General features: G+C 41.1%; 1 protein-coding gene across 2 annotated transcripts in view; it reads right to left on the reverse strand.

Annotated features, from left to right (window-relative positions):
- The window catches only part of LOC136886849 (two pore potassium channel protein sup-9), a 201,415-nt gene that overhangs the window by 49,884 nt on the left and 132,772 nt on the right, over positions 1 to 18,759 (reverse strand). For both annotated transcript variants that reach the window (XM_067159696.2, XM_068230454.1), the window contains exon 2: positions 15,218 to 16,257. In XM_067159696.2, coding sequence (XP_067015797.1) covers positions 15,218 to 15,662 — 445 coding nt within the window. In that variant the 5' untranslated portion in view covers positions 15,663 to 16,257. The remainder of the gene's footprint in view (positions 1 to 15,217; positions 16,258 to 18,759) is intronic.

Here is an 18,759-nt window from a genome sequence, read left to right on the forward strand (position 1 = left end):
CAGCATTGCTACCGCTTACAGCAAGCAGTTCCGAACTTGAATTGCGGTGGCGCCAGTATCTTTACACATGTGAATGAAGAAGGTGGAGGATATGAAGTAGCCATGGGTTGTACGACATTCACGTATGATATTCTGACACTGATCTATACAAACTCTCAGTCCATCCACTTATCATCAAAATTGCAGAACACCCAATCCAGTTAAACAGTGTCTTAGTACCTCGCGTCATTATCAGATGATCGTCAACTGAACTTTTGTTCTTTTTTTCTATATATTTCATTTCCAACTAATTCAGATACAGAATTTTGGCGACGATTGCAAAGTAAATGGTTAGGGTTTGGAGAAAGAAAGCCCTGTCGTGAGTGTGAGAAACCAAAAATGATAAACACAGATCAACATGAAGATTCATGGTTACTTCTTCGGAAAGTGAAGAAGCAGACCACCAATACCATAATAGATGCACCATCACCACACTGAGTGTCAAACAGCATTTAACATCGCCGATAAAATAATTCTATTACTGTTCTCATTACTGTTAACATGTAATTAATTAGGTTGACGGCAATAAAAATAAAAGGTCGAGCCTCTAGTTTTTTATTTATATCCCTCAATAAACAGACAATTGCAAACTCCTGCTGTCAATGCATAATTAATTGCGGTTGTATAGTGACAATATTTAACTGGCGTGTCTGGTAGGAAACACAGGTGTCCAAATTAATAGTGGAAAGGTACACGAACTTATCAGCCAAATCATTTTAAAATCTTGAATTAAAATCTCATTGCAATGTACGTATTAATTTCCTGCTCTTTATTCTATGCTATTCACCGGGCGAGTTGGTCGTGCGGTTAGGGCCGCACAGCTATGAGCTTGCATCCGGGAGATAGTGGTTCTAACCCCACTGTCAGAAGCCCTGAAGATGCTTTTCCGTGCTTTCCCATTTTCACACCATGCAAATGCTGGGCCCACTCCTAGCCGTTCCCTATCCCATCATCGCCATAAGACCTATCTGTGTCGGTGCGCGACGTTAAGCAAATTGTAAATAAATAAATTATATGCTATTCAATGAAATTATGAATAGAATACTATCGTAATTACTGACTCTGCAGCATCGTTTATTTCTATACTTTTCATCATCAAATCATTAAGCACAATCTGCTTTTATTACACTTTAAGGTAACCTGTCGTTCGCCATGCGTCTCACATGACTCCGCCACTGAAGCTGGCTCACACATACATAGTTCCAAGTTCAATCAATCATCAATGATCTGCATTTACCAGATGTATGCACAAGTCGTTTCAGATTACACTCAGAGATGGCGCCAGCGAACAGTACGCAGCTTTTGAATTTGACACAAAGGCCTACGTTAGTTTGTTTGTTTGTTTGTTTGCTTGACATTAACCTACCAACAGACACAAGATGAGTCCGTGTTGTATCCTTCAGTGATCATGACGACGTTTGTGTCTGAAAAAAACATTTACAGTACTCATTGCTTTCTTACTTGTATGTATGTTCAGTCTTCAGCCCTAAGGCTGGTTGGATCCTCAACAGATCTGCAATCATGTGTCATAGATGGCCTGGGCATCACTGAAGAGGTGTACTAGGGAAATTAGGAGTGAGGTAGTTTCCCGTTGCTTTCCTCGACGAGCCAGAAGTTGCTATTACATATCAGTCTGCCAAGCCCACTTAAATGCATGCACCAACCGACCCTATGAGCAACATTTTCACACCATCCGCAGCAGGGACTGGCCGCAGAAGGAATGGCATTACTAGCACCGCTCTTACCTCAGTCACTTTCATATTGTCAAAGTCAAGGATAATACAGAGACAGATCAATGAAAGTAATAAAATTGCTCTAGCCCATATCAGCAGACATAGTGCACTGTAAACACTAGGTATTGCCAGCAAAGGCATGCTTTCTTACTTAACCAAAAGAAAAAGTCTGTGGAAAGTAATAGTTTGCTGGTAGAAACATATGATGAACACACTCCATTGATTAGAACATGTGAGACATGGTTTCAACAACTTAAACAGTAATAAGACCATGATTTGTGTCTGGTGGGATCGGAGTGGTATTGTGTATTATGAACTCTTGAAGCCCGGCGAAACTCTTAATGCACAACGCTATCGCCAACGAATGATTCATTTAAATGACTCTTTGATCGAATGACGACCGGAATGGGCCAGAAGACGAGGCAAAGAGATTTTGTTACACGACAATACTCCCTGTCACACTGCATAACAACTGAAAGACACCTTGAAATCGCTTGGATGGGACATCCTTCCGGACCCGCCGTACTGCCCCGACCTGGCGCCATCTGACTATCACCTCTTCGCATCAATGGGGCACGCGCTCGCACAGCAGCAGAAGTTGGAAAATGGCTGGACGAATAGTTTTCCGCCAAAGACAGGCAGTTTTTCTGGCATGGTATTCATAAATTACCTGAAAGATGGGGGAAGTGTGTAGAAGCCGATGGCCAATATTTTGAATTTAAAAAAATTAATTTTCCTTGAAAATTACGTGTTTTCTTTACCACAAAATCCGTCCAAATTTCATGCATACCACCTGGTAGGTAAGTCATCCAGGTGGAATATTCCTATCAATTATTTACCTATCTTTTCTTAACCGTTTTCAAAAAACTTGAAAATCTATCGAACATTTGATAAATTATTCCTGTCCCTTACCCCTCGTACTATACATGAATATTTACCTCAATTTGTTCTCTTGAATTCTTCTTAATTTCCGTGGCTCAGGGGCTGAGTGTGTGCCATATTCATCACAAACGCGCACGTCGCCTATAAGGAGTCAACTCGAAAGACGCCCTCATAACTTGTGGGATTGCAGCTGCTGGATGGGACTGGGAATACGAGCTGTGATAGGCAATGACATGGAGATAGATATTCCTTAGTAGAGCAGTGAGCCAAGGTTTTAACCATTTAGTTCTTCTTGTAGTACCTTCTCCATTACTGAACGTTGGCCACAGTCTGTCCTCATCAGTCTTCTAGAAAACAATCCTGTCCAATTCCGTAAGTTCCTCAGCCAAGACAGTAACCTCTACGTCCCTGAATTTTAGCCTGTACGATCAATTTAAGTAGCTTGTACTGTTCAATTACTCATAATTAAAGCCCGGATGTTTATGGAGTAACAGGTTACAATGCATACTAATTTGATTAGTAGGAAGTGTCGGCCACCCGCTCTTCCATAATGTAGCAAGAGTAATATAAATTATAGAGGTTCTGATGGGCCGTACCCTTAATGTTTATGCAAACACCGTAACATAGTCGTTGTGAAGGTAGACTATATTTGCTACTGGCTTCAGTAATTTTGCATTCTAACCTATCAATGAATAACAATCCGGGCTCTACTCATAATATGCCCAAGGTAGGCTTACACGCCAATATTCGTTCTCTCCTCACTACGACAGCATCGGAGTCGTGGTCAGTCCACGAGATCCGTGACATCCTTCGGAACGTTCACATTATCTTAATGGTGTTACATTTCAGTGCGTATGTTTCAGCGCTGTACAGAAGCACTGAACATGCATAGCATCAGACGAATTTGTGACGTGTCCCGAAACCGAGGCTTCCGTCACACGGCAGATTCTTCATTTTCAGAAAGCTAGCACGAGCCATTTCTCGGGTCTAAGTCATCAGTAATCCAGCTGTCAAGGTAATTAAACGTCCGCACTTGCTGAGCTTGTTCCCCACAGATGTTCACAAGATTGTGCGTGTTGACCATCACCCTTGTCTTGTCCGTGTTAATTTTGAGTCCAAGTTTATGATCTTCAGTACTGCCAGCCAAGATGACAGTGTCACGTGCGTATCTCAGATTGTTTACTCTAACTTGCGCTTCTTGAAGAGCAGCTCAGAGTACAGATTAAACAGCAGGGGAGATAATGCGCATAGTTGAAGTACTCCCTGTTTGATCCTCGTAGAGCAAGTTTCGGAGTTTCCAATTCTCACGGAAGATTCCTTATATTCACACGGGCTTCCGACAAATGTAAAATCTTCACTATCTATGTTGACACTGAATTTCTTCTTCCTGGTTCGAAAGAGCCTACTTTGGACCACGCTTGTTCAACTGTTGGGCTTCGCCCTTTACCCACTATTCTCGCATTTTCCGCCTCTGTAAATCCTTCCTTACATCTGTCCAGGAGGTACTTTTCTTGAGAAATTTTCACTGAATTCATGGACTTCCTTCAGGGTATGTCGTACAGACCGTCTGTCTTGCAGATCTGATATTCGCAGCTCTTCAATGTCCTTCTCAGTTTCTGTCAGCCAAGTGGTACGGATCTTCTTGTTCTGCCAGAAGGTGAACAGGTGATTGGTCAGTCTTTTGGAAGGCAGTCTCCCTACACGGCCAAAGAAAGCTACTCTCCTTTTCCTAGCACAATCAGAGAGGTGGTGGTGGTGATTACTGTTTTAAGAGGAAGTACAACTAGGAAGCCATCCTCTATATAACACTAATCAGAGAGACAAAAATGGAAGGGGTCCAAGCACTTCAAAACATGAAGGTATCGGCCAAAGGAAGACAAGAGCCAGAAAGGGCATGAAAATGAAAGACTCCCTACGTCTCCGAAAGTAATACCGTTGGGGTCTGAAAAGAACAAGGGAGGTCGGATAGGATAGACCAAAGTGAGGAGCCTGGCACAAGTAAGTGGCCAGGACTCAGCTGAGGGCTCCGTGGTCGCCAACTCACGCTCCAAAGTTCAGAGCCCCTGAGGCCCCTTTTAGTCGCCTCTTACGATAGGCAGGGGATACCGTGGATGTTATTCTACCGCCCCACCCACAGGGGGGGGGCACAATCATAGAGCCTCTCTGTATGTTCGTAGAGCTCGGAATTGTGCCGTATACGGAATTCTTCTTCTTCCTTTATCGATCCTAAGATCTTCCTAAGAATTCTCCTCTCTCTGATTTCCACTTTCTACATCAGACTGCCTCGGCTCAATGAAAGCTTCTGAATTTCATATTTATGAATAAATCACACATTTCAAATTATTAGCAATACTTCATTCAGTACGTAATTGATTCCATTTTAAGCTAATGCATTAAAATGAAATGGCTTCTAAAATCCATTCATTAACAATCTCATGTGCAGTAATGGGAAGTCACTTTTTCAGGTTTCTTCAAGTTTATTCAGTCGTTGAACTGATCAATCAAGCCTTTATAACCTCACGGATTGCAGCTACTGGAAGGGACTGGGAATACGAGCCGTGTCACGCAATGAAATGGAGATAGATATTCCTTAGTAGAGCAGTGAGCCAACGTTTTAATCATGCTTTGTTGCGTCCGGGCTATTCTGGAGTTGAAATGGCACATAACACGGAGTAGTAAACACATATTGTATTCTATTTCACAGTTGGTATTACCTGCCATAACGGGGAGACTCAATGTATCCAGGCAGCTGGAATGAGCTCCACAAAAACATGTGACATCCCACCAAGAAGAGAGTTTTCTTTAAGGCAAGAAACCTCACTTGTGTAAGAACAGGGAAGGAAATACCTCTCGTAGTACACAAGGAAATGTTGAGAGTGAAAGGAGGAATAAAGAAAACAGGGTCCATAAAGAGGAAAAGAGGCTGAACACGGCAGTCGTATAAAATAAATGTGTGGAAATAATGATTATATTAGAGGCTTTCTAAGGCCTCCTGGAAATAAACACTCCTCTTTCCCTCTCTCTTTCGTACTTCGCATCCAAGCAACGGGATTACAGCCGTACTACAGTCACGTATTATCCATCCCATCAATTAAGGAGGCTCTGAAATGTTCTTCGTCAACACGAATCTCTCATGATCACAAAAGGGAGACCCTGTTATTTAAATAAATCAAATATAGTACACAAGTGTCACAGGTACAGGGTGTTCACTAAGCAGGCTATTATCTCTATAAATAATTCTATCTCTGTTATGACTCGGGCTATGGGGCGGCGAGCTCGAAGTCGAGAGATAGTAGGTTTGAACATCACAGTCGGTTGCCTGACAATGGTTTCCCGCGGTTTCCCATTTTCAGCCTAGTGAAATTGTTAGTGTTGAACTTTAATTAAGGCAACGGCCGCCATTCGCAATTCATGCGCCGCTGATTACAGTCTGCGGCACTAACCACTATATGTACGCTGATACTAAGCTAGAAGGCTGGACTCAACCTCAATAGCCCTGCCATCAGCTGCCATACACAGCGCAGAGGACTCTGCAGAGGCATAGTAGTGAAATCAGGAGCGAGGTAGTTGTAGTATGATCCTCACATCTAACTAGTAGCCTCATATTTAACTAGTAGATTTGGTCAAAGGCACCCCACAGTCAAACACCTCTGCATCTAACGTAATAATAGTCAAGGAATCCCACATCTAACTAGTATATTAGTCGAAGACAACCACAACTAACTAGTATATTATTCGAAGACATCCACATCTAACTAGTATATTAGTCGAAGACAACCACAACTAACTAGTATATTATTCGAAGACATCCACATCTAACTAGTATATTAGTCGAAGACAACCACAACTAACTAGTATATTATTCGAAGACATCCACATCTAACTAGTATATTAGTAGAAGACACCCACATCTAACTAGTATATTAGTAGAAGACAACCACAACTAACTAGTATATTATTCGAAGACATCCACATCTAACTAGTATATTAGTCGAAGACAACCACAACTAACTAGTATATTATTCGAAGACATCCACATCTAACTAGTATATTAGTCGAAGACAACCACAACTAACTAGTATATTATTCGAAGACATCCACATCTAACTAGTATATTAGTCGAAGACAACCACAACTAACTAGTATATTATTCGAAGACATCCACATCTAACTAGTATATTAGTAGAAGACACCCACATCTAACTAGTATATTAGTAGAAGACAACCACAACTAACTAGTATATTATTCGAAGACATCCACATCTAACTAGTATATTAGTCGAAGACAACCACAACTAACTAGTATATTATTCGAAGACATCCACATCTAACTAGTATATTAGTAGAAGACACCCACATCTAACTAGTATATTAGTCGAAGACAACCACAACTAACTAGTATATTATTCGAAGACATCCACATCTAACTAGTATATTAGTCGAAGACAACCACAACTAACTAGTATATTATTCGAAGACATCCACATCTAACTAGTATATTAGTAGAAGACACCCACATCTAACTAGTATATTAGTCGAAGACAACCACAACTAACTAGTATATTATTCGAAGACATCCACATCTAACTAGTATATTAGTAGAAGACACCCACATCTAACTAGTATATTATTCGAAGACATCCACAACTAACTAGTATATTAGTCGAAGACATCCACAACTAACTAGTATATTAGTCGAAGACACCCACAACTAACTAGTATATTAGTCGAAGACAACCACTACTAACTAGTATATTATTCGAAGACATCCACATCTAACTAGTATATTAGTAGAAGACACCCACATCTAACTAGTATATTATTCGAAGACAACCACAACTAACTAGTATATTATTCGAAGACATCCACATCTAACTAGTATACTAGTAGAAGACACCCACATCTAACTAGTATATTATTCGAAGACATCCACCACTAACTAGTATATTAGTCGAAGACATCCACATCTAACTAGTATATTAGTCGAAGACAACCACAACTAACTAGTATATTATTCGAAGACATCCACATCTAACTAGTATATTAGTAGAAGACACCCACATCTAACTAGTATATTATTCGAAGACATCCACAACTAACTAGTATATTAGTCGAAGACACCCACAACTAACTAGTATATTAGTCGAAGACATCCACAACTAACTAGTATATTATTCGAAGACATCCACAACTAACTAGTATATTAGTCGAAGACATCCACAACTAACTAGTATATTATTCGAAGACATCCACATCTAACTAGGATATTAGTCGAAGACATCCACAACTAACTAGTATATTAGTCGAAGACAACCACAACTAACTAGTATATTATTCGAAGACATCCACAACTAACTAGTATATTAGTCGAAGACACCCACAACTAACTAGTATATTAGTCGAAGACATCCACAACTAACTAGTATATTAGTCGAAGACATCCACAGCTAACTAGTATATTAGTCGAAGACATCCACAACTAACTAGTATATTAGTCGAAGACACCCACAACTAACTAGCATATTAGTCGAAGACATCCACAGTTAACTAGTATATTAGTCGAAGACATCCACAGCCAACTAGTATATTAGTCGAAGACATCCACATCTAACTAGCATATTAGTCGAAGACACCCACAACTAACTAGTATATTAGTCGAAGACACCCACAACTAACTAGCATATTAGTCGAAGACACCCACAACTAACTAGCATATTAGTCGAAGACAACCACAACTAACTAGTATATTATTCGAAGACATCCACAACTAACTAGTATATTAGTCGAAGACACCCACAACTAACTAGCATATTAGTCGAAGACATCCACAGTTAACTAGTATATTAGTCGAAGACATCCACAGCCAACTAGTATATTAGTCGAAGACACCCACAACTAACTAGTATATTAGTCGAAGACACCCACAACTAACTAGCATATTAGTCGAAGACACCCACAACTAACTAGCATATTAGTCGAAGACACCCACAACTAACTAGCATATTAGTCGAAGACACCCACAACTAACTAGTATATTAGTCGAAGACACCCACAACTAACTAGCATATTAGTCGAAGACACCCACATCTAACTAGTGTATTGTTAGATAATGACTACCACATTCAACTCATACATTCGAGTGTCTTTGACCTATTCTAACTAATATAATATTAGCCAAGGACCTCCACATCTAACTAATTCATACGAGGTTCTTTGAAAAATTACTGGGTAATGAATTCATCTATATAAATAAAATCGAAACGACCGCGTTTCTGTACTTTGACTATTTTGGCGAAATTTTCATTCAGTTATCCGTTTCAGTTGTAATGATCATCTGCATATGTTTTAGCTTTGGTGTCTGTTTATCTGTCTTTTCGTTTGTCTGAGTTATTATAACTTGAAAAGTACTGGATGCATTTCTACAAAACTTCGTATTTAGAATCAACCTGTCCTTGTGTAAGTTACAGGGCCAATATTGCTCCTAAATCCCTGAAATGACTGGGGGTTTATACGAAACCGAAACCTTGATTTTCCACTCCCACAAAATATACACAAGCAAACTTAATGAAAATCTACCTGCCTTAATGAAAATCAATTTCTAAAACGTTTTTCTCATGTGCATCATTTCAATGTGAGGATTAATAACGGACCGTTTTTCCCTCTAAGTTCCAGCGGACTTAACCTAAAAGCGGGTGCGTGTAAAGCATATTTCTTATAACTGCAGAACTACTGGAAATATTTTAACCTAACTTCATATTTACCATCCCCCTATCCGAAGGTAGCTTTTAAGGTCTATAGCATTTCAAATATCTGGAGTCAACAGGTTCTTTTAGGAAACCGAAACAGCGATTTTACTCTTCCGAAAAATATACCAGATCAAACTGGATGGGAATCAAGCAACCTTGACGGAAATCCGTTTCTAAAACTTTTTCTTCATGTGCACTTCTTCGGTAGGATGATTGATGAGGGAGATATCATTAACGCTATGTCCAGAGGACATAGCCCAAAAGGTGATATACGTCGAGCTGAATCCTTATCTATATAAATCAAATCGTAACGACCATGTGTATGTACACTGACTATTTTGGCAAAATTTTCATTCAGTTGTAATAATGACCATCTGTATAATTTCCTTAACTTTGGTGTCTGTTTGTTTGTCAGAGTTTTTATAACTTGAAAACTACTGGATACATTTCTACCAAACTTCATGTTTAGAATCACCTGTCCTTGGGTAGGTTCTAGGGTCAATAATGTTTCTAAATCCCTGAAATGACCGGGGGTTTTGCGAAAATGAAACATTGATTTTTCACTCTCACAAAATATGCACAACGAAACTTAATGAAAATCTACCTGCCTTAATAGAAATACATTTCTAAAACATTTTTCTCATGTGCATCATTTCGATGCGGGGATTCATAAGGGAGATATCATTAACGGACCGTTTTTTCCTCTACGTTCGAGCGGACTTTTCCAAGCTTTTCGGTCGATTTGTCTGTTTGTCCGTTTGTTGAGTTCTTATAACTGGGAAACTTCTCTACAAATTTCTAACAAACTTTATATTTGTCTTTAGGTAGGTATTAGGGTCAAGGTTATTTCTAAATCCCAGACTGGTTTTAGGGTTTATAGGAAGTAGAAACAGTGATTTGACCGTCTCACAAAATGTACATGACCAAGCTTAATGGGGAACTACCAGCCTTAATGGAAATCCATTTCTAAAAAGTATTTTTTCTCGTGTGGACATTTTCCATAGGAGGATAATAAGGGAGTTATCATTAACGGACTGTTTTACAGGCTGTCATGGCATTTCAGTTTGGGTTAAATGGTTTAAGTAAAGAGCCATTTCACTGTTTTCGATAGAATATATAATAAGAGAGGTTATCGTCAACGAATGGTTTCACGAGTCTTCAGCCACTGTGCCACTCCAGGTTTCAGATGAACAACATTTTGTAACCTAGAAATAGGGAGAATTATGCACAACTTCGGACCAGGGCTGTATCGTTCAATAACCATTGTGATCTACCCCACTCTGTATCAACCTTGTTCAGCTTTATCATACTTCACGTTACTGCCACGTGCTTTCGTAGAAGAATATCAGTTTAACTTTCTGTATCAAACGTGTGAATACAGGCCTGTAAGTTCGCATAAATTCATTAAGGAATCGTGAAACCGACTACCAATTCTCGTGCGAATAACGGGTGCATATGCTAGTTAATTAATAACTGTTCTCTTGCAGGCATATTATAGTGTTATAAGTGTTGTAATTCGTATTTGGTCAAACTGAAAAACTTAAAAGTTATATTTTTCGTTCACACAGGTTAAATTTCAGGAATACCCATTCACAGTTTTAGAGATATTGATTTTTTCCTTAAATGTTGATTCGCTTGTTTATGGCACTCCTTAACTAAGGTCTACCACTAGGTATTCAGCTGTATTGGCCGTGTTATTACAACTTCAACCCGCGGAGTGCATTACCATGGCAACATGGACCATGACTGTGAATTATTCAAGACCAGTTCAAGCTTAACACACTGTATCCACTGAGTGCTCATAAACATTTTAAATATAGTCCATTTCATGTTTTACTGCATATTACGGGAACCACAGCACTGGTGTAAATGTACTAGGGTATACAATGGCAGGGAATGGTTCAGTGGAATGAGAATGTCGTAAGAAGTTTGGCCTCTGCCAACGACTTGCAAGGAAATTAGTACGAAAACTGAAATATGGTCGATGTAAACGGTTATAAGTTTTTGGTGAAAAATTGCGCATTTGATCATATAAGTACTATAACTAAACGGAATGTTCCAAGCTGTCAGTAGAGAGGTAGCGTGGAATGCCATGAAATATTTATTTTTTTACTGTAGTATACCGTCCGGCTCCATGGCGAAATGATCGGTATGCTGGAATTTGGAATCCCATGTTCAATTCCCGGCAGGTTGGAGAATGTTAACCATACGTGGTTAATTCCGCTGGCGCGGGGGCTGGGTGTATATGTTGTCTTCATCAGCATTTCATACTCATCACGAAGCGCGGGTCGCTTACGGGAGTCAAATCAAAAGACCTGCATTTGGCAAAACCGAACTTGTCCTCAGATACTCTCGCCACTAAAAACCATACGCCATTCATTACTTATGTCTCATACTTGCATTTATCTTATCTTCGTTTCAATCTTTAGTTTTACTTGTTCTTTTCAATTACCTTTAATTTTATTGTTAATTCTTGTTTCCCTTCAGTTATCTTGTTAGGTTTTTCCCCACTACTTTTGTCAATAATTTAGCCCACCTGGTGACCATGATCGTTAAGACGATGAAGTCTGAACCGTCTGATACCGGAGTTAGTCAGTTCGAGTCCTGTTGGTCGAAAATATGTTTCACCATTAGAATGTTTGCCGGCAGAGTAGGGGAGGTGGTGGTATACAATTTCTAATCACTAGATTGCGTGCCACAAGGCTGGCTTAAATTCCACACCTCTCCGCAGTGCTCATATGGAGTGAGGGCACATGACGCTGTTGATGGTGATTCGTCCGTCGGATGGGGACGTTAAGCCTTGAACAGACCCCTTTGTGCTATTCGATAGATGTAGGCAATGTGTCGGCACCGCGTTTCACCCTCTCTCTCCCTTCTATCATATATCACGCCATTCATTTCATCTCATTAACTCCTCTGATGCGGCTGACGTCAGGAAGGGCATCCGGTCAGAAAAACCGCCACGACAGATTCATCTCACCTCATACGGATCCCGTAGGGAAACGGGACAAGGGTTGAACAAACAAACAAAACAACAAATTTTGTCAATGAATATTGAATTTTCACGACCGCATTGTAATCGAAACCGACTTTCAACCTATTAGGTCGTGTTAGGTACATTCAGTACGTGTTGAAGAGATGTTAAGTACAGAACAAAAGTGGCCAACCAGACACCAGTGGGATCCGAACTCAGACCTGTAGCTTAGATCCTTTCTAACAGAACAAAGATGACCTAGGCCACCATAGCTCAATTGGTAGAACAACCGATGCGAAATCGGGAGGTTGTGGGCTCCGATCCCACTAGTGTCTGATTGGCCATTTTTGTTCTGTACTTAACACCTCTTCAACACGTACTGAATGTACGTAACACGACGTAATAGGTTGAAAGTCGGTTTCGATAACTTTTGTCAACATTCATTCATTCATTCATTCATTCATTCATTCATTCATTCATTCATTCATTCATTCATTCATTCATTCATTCATTCATTCATTCATATCCTAAAGGCAAGGTCTTGTCCCTGCAAACACATTTGTCTCTCCTCTGCTGGGCGTTTCAGGTCAACATATTTTTTTTTTTAATTCAGCCTGTCCATCACCGAATCCAGATACTTCTTCCACGGTCTTCCTCTTCCCTTCTTACCCATAACTTCTCCTTCCAGCGTGGTCGTGAGGAATGTGTTATGTCGAAGTGTGTGGCCAGGAAATTTGGTTTTCCCTTTTGTCAACAGTTGATTTTTTCTTCTTTGCTCTTTCATTTGTATTTTGAGTTCACATTTTGCCATTCAATTGTAAATATATTTTTCTTTGGGAAGTCTGTAATTCGGCATCTCGCTATTTTGGTTTTCCAAGTAAATAAAACCAGAGTTAATAGACGAATGAGGTTGTGTGGTGCTTTGAGCCTTCTCGCTCCCAAGTTGATTTTCGCGCATACAAGAATTTTCTGGCTGTTTCGAAAATGGTTGAAACAGGCTAAAATATCTTGTATTTACACAGACACTGAACAGTCATGCAACGACAACATAACAGTGGTTTCCTCCTTGATTTTTTTTACCAGAACTTGACAATGGGGTGATACATGTCTAAATCGCGTTTCACTGCAACTTATCCTCACTATACTCATAAAAGTCAGGCTCATCGTCATTCCCTAAAATGTATAAAATATAATCTTCCTTCATTCTTTCTTTACAGTTGTGCGCACCCAACTCAAGAGACAGCTGTGAAAGAGGAACACAAGGCACATAATTATCGTAAAAATACGGTGAGACGAATTATCAATTCTCCATCATCTGAACAGAGCACCTGATGAACAACAAAACTGCAGCGTCAGAGTGAACTCGGAAGTGGAGAAGAGCGCACTCCTGGACATCCGAGTTAACTCGGGCATGGGATGGGAAAGGTTAAAACCAGGAAAGATCCCAATATCAAGGTAAAGTACGGGAGGCACCTAAAGGGATTACATTTTTCCTAATTACCATACAAAGAACACCAGTGCCAAATTTCAGCCCTCTAACTTCGACGGAAGTGTGAGAATTACTGATGAGCGAGCGAGCAAGGGCTTTCACTTTTACTATTACAGTCAATAAATTCGTGAACTGGCGCCTACAGCGTAGGCAACACCGTGTACAGCTATGTACGTACTACAGTCAATATGTTCGTGGACTGGCGCCTACAGTATAGGCAACAGAGTGTACAGCTATGTACGTACAACAGTCAATATGTTCGTGGACTGGCGCCAAAAGTGTAGGCAACACAGAGTACAGCTATGCAAGTACTAGAGTCAATAAATTCGACAACTGGCGCCTACAATGTAGGAAACACGGTGTGCACACTTGTACCAAATTCCATTACTTCGAGGACTGGCGTCTACAGTATAGGCAACACAGTGTACAGCTATGTACGTACTACAGTCAATATGTTCGTGGACTGGCGTCTACAGTATAGGCACCACAGTGTACAGCTATATACGTACAACAGTCAATATGTTCGTGGACTGGCGCCTACAGTATAGGCAACACAGTGTACAGCTATGTACGTACTACAGTCAATATGTTCGTGGACTGGCGTCTACAGTATAGGCAACACAGTGTACAGCTATGTACGTACTACAGTCAATATGTTCGTGGACTGGCGCCTACAGTGTAAGCAACACAGTGTGCAACTATACACGTAGTACAGTCAATAAATTCGTCAACTGGCGGCTACAATGTAGGCATCACGGCGTGTACGCTAATACCATAGTCAATAACTTCGAGGACTGGCATCTACAGTGTAGGCATCACAGTGTACAGCTATGTATGTACTACAGTCAAAATGTTCTTGAACTGGCGCCTACAGTGTAGACAACACAGTGTACAGCTATGTACGTACTATAGTCAATATGTTCGTTGATTGGCGCTAACAGTTCAAGGATCCCTTGTTCCTTTCACCTGTCTTCTCGCGTCTTTCTTCCCGTCGTGGTGATTCGGGCGATTTAAACTTGATCATCTCAAACTTTTCGCAAAAGGAGTTGCTCAATTTTGGGCAGAATTTCAAATTTGCCCGATGCTCAAATTCGACATTCTCAAGATCCGCCGCTGACATTCAACCAGCCTTCACAACAGATACCGCAGTTCTGCTTATATACTGCATGCACGCAACTGCCTCTTGTTCGGACTAGTGAAAAGGAGTCACGGCAACATGCTGTGGTGGAAACTCTCCGCTATAGGGCATCACAACGACCCTAGACGGCCAGCCCGCGAACTTACTGGCTCTGCTAGGTACATATAGAGGAAGACTTAGTCTAGCATTTCTGTCTTGGGAAACTACTGTACTTACCTATAGTGGTGATGACAGTCAGCGAGTAGAGAAAAGCTCCTGGAAAGGACCAGTGATAACCGGCCTTGTTTTCGTCGGTGCCATCAAAGCCGTCACGGATGGCCCTAACGATCTTCTCCTGGTAGATGGCCATCTCCTGGGAGACGTTGGCCATCCACAGCGACTTGTTGAAGGTGTGCAAATCACAGCAAGTGAGTCTCCATAGCTTCATCGCCGTCTCGTTCCGCAGCTTCACCACCCCGGTCATCATCCGCTTCGCCTCGCTGCCTTCTATGGCCATGAAGATGAACGCCCCCGTAATGGTGTACCCCACCACAAGCCCAATGATACCAACATTACTGAACATGAACGCTATGAAATGACGAAGATAATCCTTCACCTTCTCACCGAGAGTTTTCTGGCGGTAGCCTCTTCCATATCTGCGGGAAGATCGCTTTCTTTCCATAATGTTGGCAATGCACACCTCTCTTGTTGTCTGTCCGTGGTGTTGCCACTAACATCACTCAAAGAGAGTTCACCCCGCTGCCAACCTATGCCAACGTCTAATGTCTGCAACCACCGCTTTCTGGCGCCACTGTCGATAACAAGTGAACACGATACCAACCAACTAAAACTTTTGCACTTACCCTTTCCCTCTTCCCAGATATTGTTTTCACTATCCACCAATTCCAGTAGAAGGAAGGGAAGTGAGAAATATTTTCTCCTAAAATACACAAACAAATTAAATTTACGGCACGTTTCCACCACAGAATTTCGTGGGAACACTACAAACGCACTTTCGATGTACTGACACGGGTCAACCCCACACACTGCCTTCGCCAGCCACAGCAGGAAGCTGAGGACGCAGTAGTTCAGGGTCCTGCCACCAGAGCCGCCAGTGATGGTCTCACGACGGCGATTCTCTTTTGTTACCGAAGAAACAAAATACGTCGGTATTTCCCATGGTGCCATGCTGGACTTCCTAGTTCTGTTTTAACGTTAGGCGACATCACATGACGGCCAGAGCCCCTTTCACATCAACTCCATCTGGCGAGGATTTCCTGAAAGCAGAAAGAAAGGTAAATGTTAAAAAATAATTATAGGTATAATTACTGAAGCTAGAATAAGTCAGGCAAGCAAGAAGTGTTTTTAAAAATAGGGTACTCCCATCTCCTACTTCGCAATCATCTGCATCTGGAGGGGAGAGTAATCGTCCATTGTAATCTAGACTCTTTTTATATATGCATGATTTCCCTTGTTACAAATAGTTGATCTATTACACATTATAATTAAGCCTAATAAATATTTACACCCATTCTCCAAATTACCACTTTTTATTATTTTGTTTGAAGAAGGTTGTTCGGGATCTCTGGGGCGATGTTTGAAGGGAATTGGCTTATGAAAAGCCATGTCACCACCAGCGATCATGCTCAGTTGGAAAGCCAGCACTTCTCGCTCTCCATTGCAGCAGATTTTCGCAGATATAGCATGTCAATTTTGTTCCACTCCTCCTGACAGGCTTTAGAAAGGCCATGGATAGTGCGTGGACGTCTATTACCTAAGGCCCCCTTTTACGAGTCCAAATCCACAGACGTCCATGGGTGACCCATCGGGTGCCTTCCTCGGAATGTCAGGAACAGGAATACGGATCCCGGTTTCCGTCTCCATTCTCTCTAAGAACAAACAAGTCGAAGAAGAGGTGTGGCTGGATCATTTATCTTAATGTACCCATATCTGATTTTTCACCCTCCTATACAGTGCTGAGATATCTGTGTTGTAAATGGGCGTTAAAACCTTTTGCTGATAGTATGTAGAGTTCACCTTCACATTATTAGTGACACAACGAATGGTTAACTTGCCATTGTAGCAGTATCCAGCGATAATCATGAAACCACTTGGAAAACTTCCCTGGCATTGTTTATACAATGTTTAATTCTTTTTTGTCTCTAGGGCGGAAGTAAATCGAGCCGGGTTTATTGCAGTCACTAAGATACACGTATTTTTCGTCTAATGTCACTGCATTTTTCAATCTGTTCCCTGCCTGATATCCCTCATACAGAATTCTTGCGTTAGTGCGACGTTCCGAAATGTGACGACATGGAGTTTTATTGACACCAAAATAAAGTACACACAGATAGCGCTGGACACGTGAGGTGCAAATGGCCACACATGCTTGACATGACGACACCAACATCGAGTGCACAAACAGGCCAACAGATGGCGTTGGACAGCAACACGTCCGTGATGCCGCATGAGATCCGTGTACGGTATAAAAGGAGCTGTCGTGAAAGAGGGCTCCAGACGCTCCTCCAATCGCGGCATGTTCACGTTACCAGAAAAGGCACTGTTAAAACTTTATTTTATGTCAATAAAACCCCATTTCATGCCAACCATGTGTGCCAATTATTACCTCTCTGCCTCCAGTATTCCGTGAGGTATTGCCTCGTCAAACGCTAACGGACGTTTGGATCAACCTGTATTGTAGTTACTGGAAATAGTTCGTTCATTTGTTTGTGATACTATTAACTAGAGCCCGGATTTTGTATGCATTAATAGGTTAGAATGCAAACTTACTGAAGCGAGTAGTAAGTATAGTCTATCTTCACAACGATTATGCTATGGGGTTTGCATAAATATGAGGGGTAGGCCCATCCGAACCCCTATAATTTATGTTACTCTTGCTACATTATGGAAGAGCGGGTGGCCGACACTTCCTACTAATCAAATCAGTTTGCAATCTAACCTGTTACTGCACAAAAATCCGGGCTTTACTACTAACAGTCAGTGCAATTGTTTCGAGCTAATCCTAGTTTTCCATGGGTGGAGGGAGTCGGCGTAGCACCATAAATATTTTACACCTCTGTCACTGGGGTGGAATATACGACCTCTCAGACGATAACAAAGCAGAGCTAAGCGCTGATGTACGGCCCTAATGGAGAGTATCTATTATCCAGACGGCTAAGCCTAGAGCAATCGCACCAGGCTGTCTTATGCATAGCGCTTGCGACTGGTGCTAATCGGTCACTGCACAACCTAGGACCTTAATGGACAGCTAATCTGTTGACTACGAGATTACTGGACCTGCAGACAAAACTCACCAGTTGTGAGTGAGATGTGCATAATAGCTTATTCACTTTGAGTGGGTTCACTCTTTGTATCAATATACTGTCTTTAACGAAGAATGTGGCGTTGTCTTTCGTTGCAGATTTAGAGGAATAGTAAAAGAATAAAGGATACTAAGTTTTTCCCAACGTCTGTGCCCCTCCCCTCCTCCATTCACAGCTCTGCAAACCCTATGCTCCACTTCTGCCTTCAACACCATGTTCTTTCTTCGATTTCTGGCATCATTGAACCACGTAAAATAAATTGGTCATGTTTTTAAGATTGAAAATGTCTCTTAGATCACACAGTGCAGGGCCTCACTTTAGCAAAAAAATGTTGAGCTATTTTACTCAATTGTAAGTAAAGTATGAAGATGTCAAAACATATGTTTTGGAAAGCGCTATCAAGTGAATAAAGGAAAAATTTGAAAATCTTATCCGGTCAAAATGTTATTTATGAAA

Source organism: Anabrus simplex, chromosome X, assembly GCF_040414725.1.
Source record: "Anabrus simplex isolate iqAnaSimp1 chromosome X, ASM4041472v1, whole genome shotgun sequence".
NCBI lineage: Eukaryota > Metazoa > Arthropoda > Insecta > Orthoptera > Tettigoniidae > Anabrus > Anabrus simplex.